Source organism: Camelina sativa, unplaced genomic scaffold (genome assembly GCF_000633955.1).
Source record: "Camelina sativa cultivar DH55 unplaced genomic scaffold, Cs unpScaffold00474, whole genome shotgun sequence".
NCBI classification, from domain to species: domain Eukaryota; kingdom Viridiplantae; phylum Streptophyta; class Magnoliopsida; order Brassicales; family Brassicaceae; genus Camelina; species Camelina sativa.
Genome location: NW_010921705.1, coordinates 10,457 through 23,734, shown reverse-complemented (window position 1 = coordinate 23,734; position 13,278 = coordinate 10,457). Strand labels below are relative to the sequence as shown.

The 13,278-nt window shown below is 40.2% G+C and overlaps 2 protein-coding genes across 4 annotated transcripts in view; one reads left to right on the top strand and one right to left on the bottom strand.

The window, feature by feature from the left end:
* Window positions 1-9,817: 9,817 nt before the first annotated feature.
* LOC104773152 (phosphopantothenoylcysteine decarboxylase subunit VHS3) lies at window positions 9,818-11,739 on the top strand. 2 transcript variants are annotated; one of them, XM_010497725.2, is made up of 4 exons: window positions 9,818-9,940; window positions 10,113-10,234; window positions 10,979-11,019; window positions 11,109-11,739. In XM_010497725.2, exons 2-4 carry the CDS (start codon window positions 10,115-10,117, stop codon window positions 11,452-11,454), a joined length of 507 nt encoding a protein of 168 aa, XP_010496027.1. In that variant the 5' UTR covers window positions 9,818-9,940; window positions 10,113-10,114; the 3' UTR covers window positions 11,455-11,739. The 2 variants fall into 2 exon arrangements, with proteins under 2 accessions (XP_010496027.1, XP_010496028.1); XM_010497726.2 differs by lacking the exon at window positions 9,818-9,940 and having other exon boundaries at window positions 9,993-10,234.
* Window positions 11,740-12,315: 576 nt separating this feature from the next.
* LOC104773151 (triphosphate tunel metalloenzyme 3-like) overlaps window positions 12,316-13,278 on the bottom strand; it is a 6,464-nt gene continuing 5,501 nt past the window's right edge. The window contains exons 2-3 of one of the 2 annotated variants that reach the window (XM_010497724.2): window positions 13,047-13,274; window positions 12,316-12,517 (exon numbers count right to left, since the gene is read on the bottom strand). In XM_010497724.2, the coding sequence (XP_010496026.1) occupies window positions 13,051-13,274 (224 nt within the window). In that variant the 3' untranslated portion in view covers window positions 12,316-12,517; window positions 13,047-13,050. Of the gene's footprint in view, window positions 12,521-13,046; window positions 13,275-13,278 lie in introns of both variants that reach the window. The other variant, XM_010497723.2, reaches the window with a different exon arrangement.

Sequence of the window (13,278 nt, the reverse complement as noted above, 5' to 3'; positions counted from 1 at the left end):
AAGCAGTTGGTTGCCAAGGTGAAAGATAAGCTAGTCTTGCGTGCGCACAAAAATGTCATAAAGATATCGTACCAGTTCCCTGGGTGGTTTGAGCTTGATGAGAATGAGGGAAATGAATCAGCGCCTCAGTATATAACAGACGATGAGGAGGTGGGTGTGTTTATACATATGCGCCGCTTCATAGAAGAGGTTGACCTTTGTGTAACCGTTGTGAACAAAACGCAAGTACAGGCGCCTACTCCACCGAGTCCCGCTAGGCATTGGATGCGATACGTTTCTGCAAATGACGCAGCACTTCGGCCAGACAAAACGAAACCAATCCCACCCGAAGGCCCTGCTACGGAGGACATCGTCATGGCTTCTGTTCCTGCAACTAGAGGGAGAGGGATAATAATCAATGAAAGAGGAGATACCATCCTTCAAACCAGACCCAGTTGTGGTAGCCGTGATAAGGGAAAAGCTGTTGCGGACGCAAATGGAGATGGAACAAGCAGCGATAGTGATGAAAATGACTTTCAGATTGTGCCATTTACCCAACCAGATGACCCTATGCTAGTTGAATGTAGCCAAGCCAGGCCACGAGCGGAAGAAGTAGCCTCTCATGACGCGCAAAGGGGACCCCCATCTGTACCTACTTCAACTGGGAGCACTAATGCTGGCGGTGATAAATTGGAAGTTAACTCTTTAACAATGTGGGGGCGTGTTGAAGAAGCATTGCACACCATGTTAACAGACATGAGTGACGACCCTGCATTGTTTTGCCGTGATGCACCACCTGTATTTAATGATGGAAAAGGTGAAGGTAACTCCCATGTCCTTATGCAACTCACACACATTCAAAATTTTAATGTAGTGTTGGCGTAACAGATAATTCGTAAAGATAACAGCGATTATTAATGTCTTACTATCCAGGTGTTGAGACAGCTTTGGAAGACATACAATATGAAGGGGACACGCTTTTTGTTGGATGGGTATTCAAGAGTAAAGCTGACTGCAAGATAAAGCTGGCAATCCACGCTATTAATAGGAAGTTCCATTTCAGGACCAATCGTTCAACACCCAAGTTCATGGTGTTGAAATGCATTTCGAAAACTTGTCCTTGGCGTGTGTATGAAGTCAAAGTCGATTCGACTGAGCATTTTTAAGTTCGTCAGGCGAATCAAAAGTATACGTGCACTGTCGATGAGAGGAGGAGCTACCATCGATTGGCAACAACACAAGTCATAGGGGAGATTATGCAACACCATTTTGTTGGAATCAAAAGAGGCCCGAATGCAGCTGCAATTCGTAAAATCTTACTTGATGAGTACCATATCAGTATCTCATATTGGAAAGCATGGCGTGCACGAGAGGTGGCTATGGAGTTGTCTATAGGTTCTATCGCTGGTAGCTACGCCCTACTCCCAGCCTATATTGGACTCTTACAGCAAACCAACCCCGGTTCTATATGCTTCACTAAGCATGTAGATGATCCTGATGGTGTTATGCGTTTCAAATATCAGTTCATAGCTTATGGAGCATGCGTCAAGGGGTACCAATACATGAGAAGAGTCGTAGTTGTCGACGGTACATCAATGAAGGCGCGATATGGTGGTTGCCTCTTAACCGCCAGTTGCCAAGATGGAAATTTCCAAATATTTCCCCTTGCATTTTCTATTGTCGACAGCGAAAATGATGATGCGTGGTAGTGGTTCTTTCGTCTACGACACAACCGAGCTGGTCTTCATATCGGATCGGCATGCAATCATATATGCGGGCATGCGAAAGGTAAAAGTAGTTTAAATTATTGCCCAAAACAAACGTACAGACTTATATACTAAACGACGGTTGTGTGTATCTTATACTCGCAGGTTTATACGCAAGCGCACCACTCGGCATGTACTGTTCATATGTGGCGCAATGTACGTCACCTGTACAAGCCACAAACACTAGCTGGCCTTATGTCTGCAGCAGCGAGCGCATTCGTTGTAGATGACTTCAACAAGAAGTTCTTGGAAATTCAGAGGGTTAACCCTGGGTGTGCAGCATATCTTGTCGATATTGGTAAGTCCTAATCTTCTTGAGGTAATATAATTAGATTTTTCCCCTTAGCATTCATATAATACAGAAATATTAACGCATTCGATGACGATCAATCAGGTTTCTCGCACTGGACAAGAGTCCACTCCGAGGGGAAGAGGTACAATATCATGGACAGCAACATTCCAGAGTCTTGGAACCAAGTCATCAAGGAAGCAAGGAAGTATCCACTCATATGCATGCTAGAATACATCCTGACAACGATGATGGAATGGTTTGTTGTTCGCAGGTCAAGAGCTGCACGTTCTGTTTCGGTGATAGCTCCAAGGTGTTGTACGATTATTGAAGAGAACTTTGAAAATGCTATGGCCATGGCGGTGAGGCCAATTAGCGACTTCGAGTTCCAAGTTCAGATCAGGACTGGTGAATGTTACACTGTCAAACTAGTTGAGGGAACTTGTTCTTGTAATGAGTTCCAGTGTCTAAACATCCCTTGTGCTCACGCTATCGCTGCAGCGACACGCCTTTGTGTTTCAATTGAAAATTTCGTTGATGTGGCCTACTATGAAGAGACACTAAGGTATTCCTATGAAGAGAAGATCTACCCTATTCCATCAGTGGGTGGAAACTCTTCGACAGGATCAACCTCTGGCACAAGGGGTAACCTCAATCCACCATTTTCACGGCGTCCACCTGGGAGACCCAAAAAAATCAGGATTTTATCTCGTGGGGAGTTCAAGGTAGGTTCTGAATATAGTAGTACATCTAAACAACTATGAGTCCAATTTTCCCCTTTTTGAGAGTCTAATTTATTTATTAATCTATTTGACAGTGACCTCGCCGTAAGTCTACAAGGAGATGTTCATGTTGCTGCCGTACTGGGCACAACAAGGCATCTTGCAAAAATGTCATCTAAGTAATCCACTATAACCATGGGGTTGGGAGTAGATGTTCCCCGGAATGTTTTTGGAATGGGCTAAATAATGGGATGATCCAAGGTAGGTAAACGCATTGATGTACATAGTAAATGCGTTTGGGGTCTAATTTTGACACAAAATACCATCGTATATAACTAGACAGTTATATACCTTTGTATTTTGATGTATAGGTTCCCCAAGTAATGTATAAAGTAGTGCCTGGTATGAGGAAGGTGTATGTATTTAAGTATTGCCCATGAACACCAAGGCTTGTTGTATGTGAAATATTAATGGAATCCCCATGGTGGCTTTTTGTATGTAATATTCTTGGAAATTGTTCTTAGGGTTATTCATTTCAATACCCAATACCAGCAGGGGAAACTAAATCATACACGATGAAATCAGAACTAAATAGAGAAGCGGTAATACAAATCCTCATGGGTTTACAGAGTCATATCTCGTAGGGGTGAGTGTTCTAAAACATTGCTACATCAACCTTCTTTATGACAGATGTGTTGTTCTGCTAGAGGAAAACTAAACCCTACACGATGGTATTTTGGGAACCCATGGGCTAGCTAGTTCTGTCACGTAGCTATTAATTGAGTTAACGCAAGCAGTTTAGGTTCTACATCTTATGGTTACGGGGTCTTGGTATGGCACATTCTATACAGTTGGGTGATGTTGTCAAAGAAGTGTTTCTACTGATAATTCACTAAACCCTACAAGATAATGTTTTCCAAAGCCAAGCAAAGCCGATATTTTCTTCGCTATATGTTTAGTTTATGTACGCACAACAGCAAGCACGAACCGTTCCAAGCTTTTACACTAACCCCATATATTGTAGTATAGAAATCCTACTTTCAATATGGAATAGTATGTTCTCCAAATGGTAACATACTATGGAATCCAAAACAGGGGTAATACAAATCCTCATGGGTTTACAGAGTCCTATCTGGTAGGGGTTAGTGTTCCAAAACATTGCTACATCAACCTTCTTTATGTCAAATGTGTGGTTCTGATGGAGGAACTCTAAACCCTACACGATGGAATTTTGAAAACCCATGGCCTAGCTAGTTCAGTAATGTATCTACTCATTGAGTTTACGCAGGCAGTTTAGGTTCTACATCATATGGTTACGGGGTCTTGGTATGGCACATTCTAAACAGTAGGGTGATGTTGTCAAAGAAGTGTTTCTACTGATAATTCCCTAAACCCTACAAGATAATGTTTTGCAAACCCAAGCATAGCCGACATTTTCTTTGCTATATGTTTAGTTTATGTACGCACAACAGCAAGTACGAACCGATCCAAGCTTTTACACTAACCCCATATATTGTAGTATAGAACTTCTACTCTAAATATGGAATAGTATGTTCTCCAAATGGTAACATACAATGGAATCCAAAACGGGGGTAATACAAATCCTCATGGGTTTACAGAGTCCTATCAGGTAGGGGTTAGTGTTCCAAAACATTGCTACATCAACCTTCTTTCTGTCAAATGTGTGGTTCTGATGGAGGAACACTATACCCTACACGATGGAATTTTTAGAACCCATGGCATAGCTAGTTCGGTAATGTATCTACTCATTGAGTTTACGTAGGCAGTTTAGGTTCTACATCATATGGTTACGGGGTCTTGGAATGGCACATGAATACAATAGGGGGTGTTGTCAAAGAAGTGTTTTTACTGAATATTCACTAAACCCTACAAGATAATGTTTTGCAAACCCATACAGAGCCGACATTTTATTTGTTATATGTTTAGTTTATACACACAGAACAACAAGCAAGAAAAGAGCAAATGTTTTACTAAACCCCACATATTGTAGTTTAGAAATCCTACTTTTAATATGGAATAGTATTGTGTCCAAATGTAAAAATACAATGGAATCCAATGTATACGACCTACTGAATCGAATGTCTACGAAATTCAACATGGGGACAGAGATTATCTCGGGGAAAAAAACATAATACGAATACACAGGAAGTTAAACGTAAGTAGCAGAGAAAATCAAATCTTTGAATACGCTCAATTTATTAGTGTCGCGGTGGAGTTGGTAAGGATGTTTCAAAGGCCCCAATCGCATACTGTCGTGCGGCCGTCTGCACCTGCTCATCATCAAGAATCCTATAGTATGTCGCCAGGGAAGATACCGCGTGAAGTTCAAGGAGAAGATGTGATGCGGTCCCAACCAGAGCTACAAGAAAACAAAAAAAAAGTCGGAGCTAAGAGAACTTTGTGATAAGGTTATGAGCATAATGTATACAAGGTTACTAAATTACTCCGTGAACAGTGCAAAGGTATGGTCGGCCTTAGTATAGCCATACGATCCAGTCCGAAATTCGAAGCTGCTCCAGTCACCACATATTTCCGGAGAAGATAGGGGAGCATTACTGCAATGTGTTCGACATATTTAGTGACCTGCTGATCAGTCAAGCAAGACCTGTTGCAATCAAGGGCAATAACCTGCCACGCTTTGAAGTCAATAACTAAACCAATCCAGTGATGTCTCTCTATCTGCATTGGGCTGTATAAGATGTCCACATCATTAATCCAGACAGGCCGGGTTGTGAAAGGTACGCTCGTTGAACTTGAGAAGACAAAATGCAGTTTATCAGTGGACATAACAAATCGATTGTACTGGCGGCATAACTCAGATAGGAATGAGGCAAGTACGAAATCAAAACGATGTGAAGGATCTTCATCTCGACGAGCTTGGATGAACTTAACCAACAAATCTGCACCATGTAACTAAATGTTGTGTCAAGGGTGGAAAATGCAAATGTACACCATCGCCATGCAATTAGTTAGATACATAGCATAACTTAGATAACATACCGACTCATCAAGGAAGGCGGATGCTTCAAAAATTTTGAGAAAATCAGTATTGTCGACCACCATACCACATGTCAAATCGTAGGATCTGCATCGACAAGCAACCTGAGATCAGATTAACTGAGTTTCTGAATCATGGCTGAAATTCAAAGGCGTTAATTAGTAACGACTGACCTTGCCCTTTCCATCATCTTCAGGAAATCATAAACCAACTTATCAGTTGGTACTGAAAATGCGGCAAACCCTCCAACTAGTAGCATGGGTGATGCACGCTTTGTCGCATTTGACTGCAAGTCACCGTTAGAAGATTTTGTTTCAGTTCGGCGCTTCTTCCTGCTTTTGTAGACGATATCAGGTTTCGCAGTTGCCATCAATGAACTACTCTGGCCCTCTTCACATGCAGAATGGCCACTGTTTGGTACACTACGGATGTGCAGGCTCATGCGGGTAGGTTTTTGTCTAGATTGAGATGTCGCTCTACCCTTTTTAGATGACCTTTTGCGAGTAACTTCAAATAGGTCCTGCGTTAAGTCAACTATGCCAACCGGCTCAGTTAACTCAACCTGGGGACATGTTTTAACCGAGCTTGTTCCATACGAGATGCGATGACCAGTTATTACAAAAGCAGTAAAAAAATATTGAGACTCAATTCATATAATAAACCAAGCAAACACACGTTCTCAGCTGGCATCTTCCCTTCTTTCTTTATTTGTGTCAAGCCAATAGAAAACGTAGGAGGATCCACATCGACGATGTTGGGGACAGTAGTATCCATGGGCGGTGCAGACGTCTCATTTTACGGCTATCCATTTAAAACACATTATCAAATTATGTTTAGTAAATCAAGAAGGTGAAGCCAACATATAACATAATTTCAAGGTTGGACGACATACCATTTGTAAACCATCTGGATATCCCTCATTGTTGCTAGGTCCAAACATGGATTCTCGATACCCCTGAATACAGAACAGTCTATCGAGTTGAGTATAGAATAATGCATCTACTGTATATAGTGTAGTATGATTCACAACTGAGGAAGAAGCAAAAGAGTCATCTATATAGAAGTTATGAAACTCAATGCAAATTCATATTCCAATGACACTTACTTTCTCAGCTTGCAAATTCCCTTCTTTCTCGATTTGTGTCAAGCCAATAGAAAACGTCGGAGGATCCACATCGATGTTGGTGACATTAACGGTTGATAACTTGGGCGGCGCAGCCCTAGCATTTTCCTGCTACCGGGAAAAAAAAGTAATACAGAGATTTTAGTCCCTCAATGATCTTAATACAATGTATAGCAGAAGTATAAGCTGGAACACACACCACTAATGTTCCATCTGTAACTCCCTTATGGAGGCTTGGTCCACACCTGGATTCCTGAGTCCCCTGCATACAAAACAGTATATTGATCATACCATAAAATAGTGCATCTGCAAATATAGTATGGTATGATGCACATTCCATAATGTCGCAACTTATAATCTGAATATATGTTGTGAAAGTGTAATACCCTTTGCTCTTACATCCTCAATGTTCCGACCAGTAGATGTAGAACCATTTTGTACCATAGATGCTTTAATCAGTGTAGCTATATTTTTTTCCGAACTAAACATGCTGGCGTCAAAGTAAGCTTTCAGTTCCAAAGTATTGGTCTTCTGTTGGCGAACCATACACTCCTCCAATGCGTGTGTTGTTTCTTTCACTAGTTTCACCATATCAACGATCTTACCTTTAGTTGAATCAGCACCGCTATTTGATGTATGGTCTTCTGCGTGATCTGGTAAACCGTCAGTACACCCGTTCTCGCCTTCTTCTTGCTCCTCTGGTGTTGGTCCATGAGGGCCAACTTCATGAATAGAATCAACATCTACCCCACCACACCAGCTGTTGTGTTCGAAAGGATGACCATCTAACACCATTTGAACCAAATTTTTGACGTCGTCATCATCTTCCTCGTCAGAGAAAGCTTTGCTATTAGCTTCAAGCCGATCCGCATTCAACATGGATCGAACCAACGCCTGTTCAACATAAACAAGAGAAATTAGATTGTTGTATTTAGTATTGTTAGTTAATGCATTCAGGCCTAGTAGCAAGACAAAACCTGGCTTGTTTCATCAACCACTCTAGCTGCTTGGACGTACACAGCAAGGTTCCGCTCGCAAACATTTTGAACAATATCTTCCACTGGGATAGACGGGTCATTCATGTCAATACCAAATATAGGACCCTGGATGATATTAGGACAACAAGCTGCAGTTACAAGAACCAACACGTGTGAGAACCCTTGGATGGCACATGTATCTTGCGCAAGCTGTTTCACAGTTCGTGCGTTAGCACTCCTCACTGTTTTGAGGAATGAATCATGACCCCATGGATACTGCAGAAAAGCTTCAACATCCCCAACCATCTCGACATGTTCTGGACTAATATTTGTATTACCACACGTTGGGCATAAAATGCCATCAACTAAAAGCAGCAACGACAGCCTGAAACGGGTGTTAACATCCCGGTATTTCTTCCCCAACAATAACTTCTAGAAAATCCACGAGACTGTAGGTTTTGGCTCACTGCCAAACAAGGACTTCCACATTGGGGATGGTGCATTGCATCCCTTCTTGACCGCTTTATCTCTACGCTTGCCCAACTTAAAACCAGACTTCTGACAATTGAGCCCTGTCACAAGTGTGAAGTCATCTAGGGAGTCATCTAGGGCGTACCTAATTGGTTTCCCCGTAAATACCCACCAGAGATCGTACTTTTTCTTCGTAACAAGCTGACGTGACAGAAGGTAATGAACAAACATAACCGAGAAGGTATGGTTGCCCATTAACAATAAGTGGCCAAACTTGGAACTCGCCAACTGCTCCAGTTGGTCATCATCGAGGGCCTTTTTAATATTTTCTATTCAACGCAAGTTGAAATAGTTATTCACTCTATTTCTCCCTGAAGGCTCACATCCTGACAAGAACAATCGCTGAGGCAATCTATTCTCATCCATCGAATCTAGTAGCGAATAAACCTGTTGAAAAGCCACTCCAATAGGTGTTAGATAGTCTGAATAGGGATGGTAAAGTAGAAGCCAGCCAGATAACAATTCTTATCATATCGACATGCACCGACTAATTTGATTATATATTTAGTCAATTACTAGTCAAATTTCAGTTAATAATCTCTACATACAAGCGATAATGAACAGAGTATTCTGTCGATAGACTAAGAACACCATTGAAGAGGAACAATATCCAATTTGACACTCACCAGCACACGAACCGCGAAGATCGATCACAACCCCAATCGGTAAGTTTGTCCTAGTCAGACAACAGTTTACTAAAGTTGTCACTACTCAAATCTTTCTCCCAGACGACGTCAACCTTTTCCCCAACACTAGGCGACGGGATCGCGTCACACACCCTTCACCATGGTTCTCGGATTTCTTTACTAGTAGCCGTGCTCTTGTTCTTCAATGGTCCCCGGATGGTGTGATGCGAAACGGCGGAGAAACCCCTTTAACTAATGTAACACGTCAGTCCTTTCATGAGTTGGGATGTAAGAGTAACGCCTATTCACCTTCACCACTGTTTAGAGAAGAGAGAGATAGTAGGCAACTGTTGATCATACAACAGGGCTAATTTAGTAAATATTATAGAAAATATGTTGGGTATTAGTTTATCATGGTTACTATAGTCATGCAGTAAATTATAGTTTGATTTATGATCATTCCGTGCAATTCCCCAAAATTTAATCCCTCAACGAAAAATATCTATTTTTTTTTTTAAATAGATAATCCCTTAAATAATGAATAATCAGGATAAAAATCTAGATGACACCAATCAAAAAAACTTCTTAATTCTTATCATGCNAAAATTTGTGAATAAAAGTTACATGAAATATTATATAGATAACTAAATTATTCAATTTTTCCTAGATTAAAATTTAATCCCTCACGAAAAAAATCTATTTTTTTTAAATAGCTAATCCCTTAAATAATGAATAATCAGGATAAAAATCTAGATTACACCAATCAAAAATCATCTTAATTCTTATCATGTGTCGACATAGCAATTAATCTGTCTATAAATCAGATCTTACCTCAAAGACCAAAAAACCCTAGTCGTACCAAAATCTAGGGTTTACCTTGACCGGATCTAGACACATAAGCTGTTGAGGTTCTCTCCTCTTATTCTCTCTCTCTTTCTCTCCCTGTCTCTTGGTCTCCTGTAGANTCTCTCCTTGTCTCTTGGTCTCCTGTAGAATTTTTTTTTTTGTTAAAAGTTGAACACTTTCTGTCTTCTCATCTCTTACAGGAGTGTTTTTTTGTTTGTGTTCAATTTTGAGTAGCTATGGAAGTGGTTGCTGCTGCTGGGTCAATGGTGACGCAGAGTCAACAGACATGGGCTTGCTCTGTCACTGAGTCGCTTCTCATCCTCGTCGGAAAGAATCTGGCTTGTCTGCTCCTTGTGGTAAAGAACAGTTTTTTGTTTTTTTCTTTTCTTTTATCAGTCTCCTTGTAGTGTAGATTTGCTTTGTTTGCTTCTTGTTTCTCTGTTAGGATTATAGTTGTGGTTGTTTGTATTGTATTTGATTTGCAAAGAACATTAGGGATTTTTCTTCTCGTTTGTGTAAATGGTTCATATTTGCATATTCAGATTTCTGTTCTAAGGTCTAGATTTTGTGTTGATATTGTTGTGGTTTGAATTTAGCTATGTGCAGGTTTTTGTTGGGTCTATAGTCTCTGTGGCTATAGTCTTCTGTGTAAATGGTTCTGGATGGGTCTTTGGACTATGAAGTTGAATTTAGCTTAGAAACAAAATCCGGAGTCACTCTTTTTGTTAATTGGTCACTTTTATTTTGTGGGGTTTGCCAATTGTTGTTAATTCATTGCCCTCCGCTTGTGTGTTTCTTTGTAATGAGGATGTGTTCTTGGAGTTGGGTAAGTAATAGAGCAAAACACAAATGAAGTCCCTCTTTGCAAGTTTGGATCTCTATACACAAGGACTGCAACAATAAAAATTTTTGTTTTTTTTTTGTGTGTTGGTGGTTGTTATTTGCTTTCCTTTTTCGAGTATGATCCTTTTTAACTTGTTTTCTCGCTTTTGAATTCCCTTTTCGACCAATCTTGCATTAATGCATCATATCTTTATCACACATTCTGCTGTTTAGTTCTGGCTTCCTATTTTAACAACATTCTTGTGTGATTGTCGCAGGCAGAATCATTGCTAATGGGGTTAATTGCTGTTGACCAGAGGTGAGTATGACGGGCTTCCTTTCCTTGTCTTATTGTCGAGGTACAAGAGTTGTATCTAAATGAACCAATCTGTATTCATGTTTCTCTAGCTTGTCTCTGAAGGAGGGTTACAAAAGAGGAAGCCGTGTTGAGGAAAACAAAGATGCCAGTGACAGTGACGATGACGATGATGATGATGAAGACGCTGATGAGGATGACGACGATGAGGATGATGCTAATGATGAAGATTTCTCAGGGGAAGAAGGGGAAGAAGCTGATCCAGAGGATGATCCAGTGGCCAATGGTGGAGGAGACAGCGATGATGATGATGACGACGATGATGAGGAGGGTGATAATGATGATGATGGAGATGAGGACAATGAGGATGAGGAAGAAGACGAGGATGAGGAAGATGATGACGATGTTCGCCAGCCACCCTCGAAGAAGAGAAAATGAATCATGTGTTAACAAGTGTTTGTGCTTTGGATGGTTAAGACTTGAAGAGGATGATCTTCTGTGTTGGTTTAAGTAGTGTAGGGATACTTCTTGTCCTCTTATTGAGATTTCATCTTGTGTTGGTTACCATTTGTTGTCATGTGTGATTTTTTTCGATGTGGATTTTAGTTATCTTCTGTGTTTAGAATGCTTGGTCTCTTCTTCTTTTCTTTGTTTCCACATCTGCCTACGGTGGTTAGCGGCATGAATGCCCACCGTGGTTGGCAGTTTCTTGGTTGCTGTTGATGTTTCTCTTGCCATTGTTGCATCAGCTGTTTAGTCGTTAACACTTACTTAGGGTATCAATATGGTAGGCACAGTTCATGTGGTCGAACAACGTACACCTTCGCAATAAGAGAAACGAATCTAAGAAAAATCCTAGGAGCTTGTATAGTAAGAGCTTTCACCATATGTCCTTTTAAGGAATATTTTACGTCGTTGTTCTTTTGAGTTTCAACTAAAAGACTTTTGGCGTACTTCTCCAATGCCACGATACAAAGGTGAAGGTTCTAAGACTACCCTCTACACAATTTGTAAGGTACGGAACATAGAAATTATGTAAGCTTTTATGGTAAGAGCTTACATAGAAGTCTCACAGCCCATCACATCTCAGCTGACCAACTTGAAGTAGTTCAGACCATCAGTAACCAACTCTTCTTCTTCTTTCAAACGAAGGGCCCTTTTCGAAGTTTATTTCAGATGTTTAACAAATCCTATATAAACCCTTCATTATGTCTTCATCATTAGGTTCTCTCTCTCTCACTTAACTGTTAACATTTGTAGTCTGATAGGTGTAAAGGTTTTGGTTGAAATCAAATTTACAGAAAAACCAATTCCAAAATAATATTAAGGCTCATGAACCAATCCTTAGTACTTAAAGAGATTGACAAGACATTGAGAAAATAGTACAAACTGTGATCATCTAGTTCAATAGTAAATATTCTTGCAAATGGCAATCACTATAATTAAGTTGATCATGCTGAAGCCCGAAATCCGTGAACCAAGAAACCACTCTTCCTCCCACCTACTGAATACACGAACAAAGTAAATTAGATCATATGGAACCAAACATAACAACCCAAAATTGTATGAGTCTCTTCAAAGCATCCATATAGAAGATTCCACAAAGCAATCCACAAAATGGATATGAAGATGTTTAGCAACACATATTGATAGAAGAGTTAAACCAGTTTAGGCGTCTCTGAGATATACATGAATCAGAATAGTATCAACATATCAAAATGAAAACTTTGGTCCTCTCAGACCAGCAAACAAACTAACAAGAAGACATCATACTGAAATGATTGAGACCCATCTATACAAAGAACATTCTATACTATAATCAAATGGAATTCATTTCTTCAAAAACCCCAACTTGACTTCAAAAGATAGCACTCTAACGTTTACCTACAAATTCAGTCGAAAAATCGAGCTAACCATTCTATAACCATTTCTTCAATAACTAATTTTGATCTCATTAAATCGAATACTTATAAGTTTACTGGTGAAATTCAATCAAAAAAAGCTAACCACAGAGATTAAGAAAGACTAACCATGTCAAGGAAGCTTTCCTGACCGGAAAACAGCAAACTTTGTCATGTCCGAATTGGAGAACTCAATCTTGTTCTCTGTAAGAAACTCCTCAATCATGGTCTTAACACGCTCTGGTTCTTCTGTCTCACATTCAATCTCAAAACATTTCCCAAAAGCATACTTGGTCTCATCAACCTTAAGTTTGACACCTCTCCACTCATACACATTCCTAACATTCTCAAACCCACCTAA

What these genes read in the sequence shown, in the direction of transcription:
- LOC104773152 (XM_010497725.2), top strand. Translation starts at nt 10,115, where the DNA reads ATGGAAGTGGTTGCTGCTGCTGGGTCAATGGTGACGCAGAGTCAACAG. An exon ending in TGGCTTGTCTGCTCCTTGTG is followed by an intron (nt 10,235 to 10,978) that starts GTAAAGAACAGT and finishes TGATTGTCGCAG; the next exon opens with GCAGAATCATTGCTAATGGG. An exon ending in TTAATTGCTGTTGACCAGAG is followed by an intron (nt 11,020 to 11,108) that starts GTGAGTATGACG and finishes ATGTTTCTCTAG; the next exon opens with CTTGTCTCTGAAGGAGGGTT.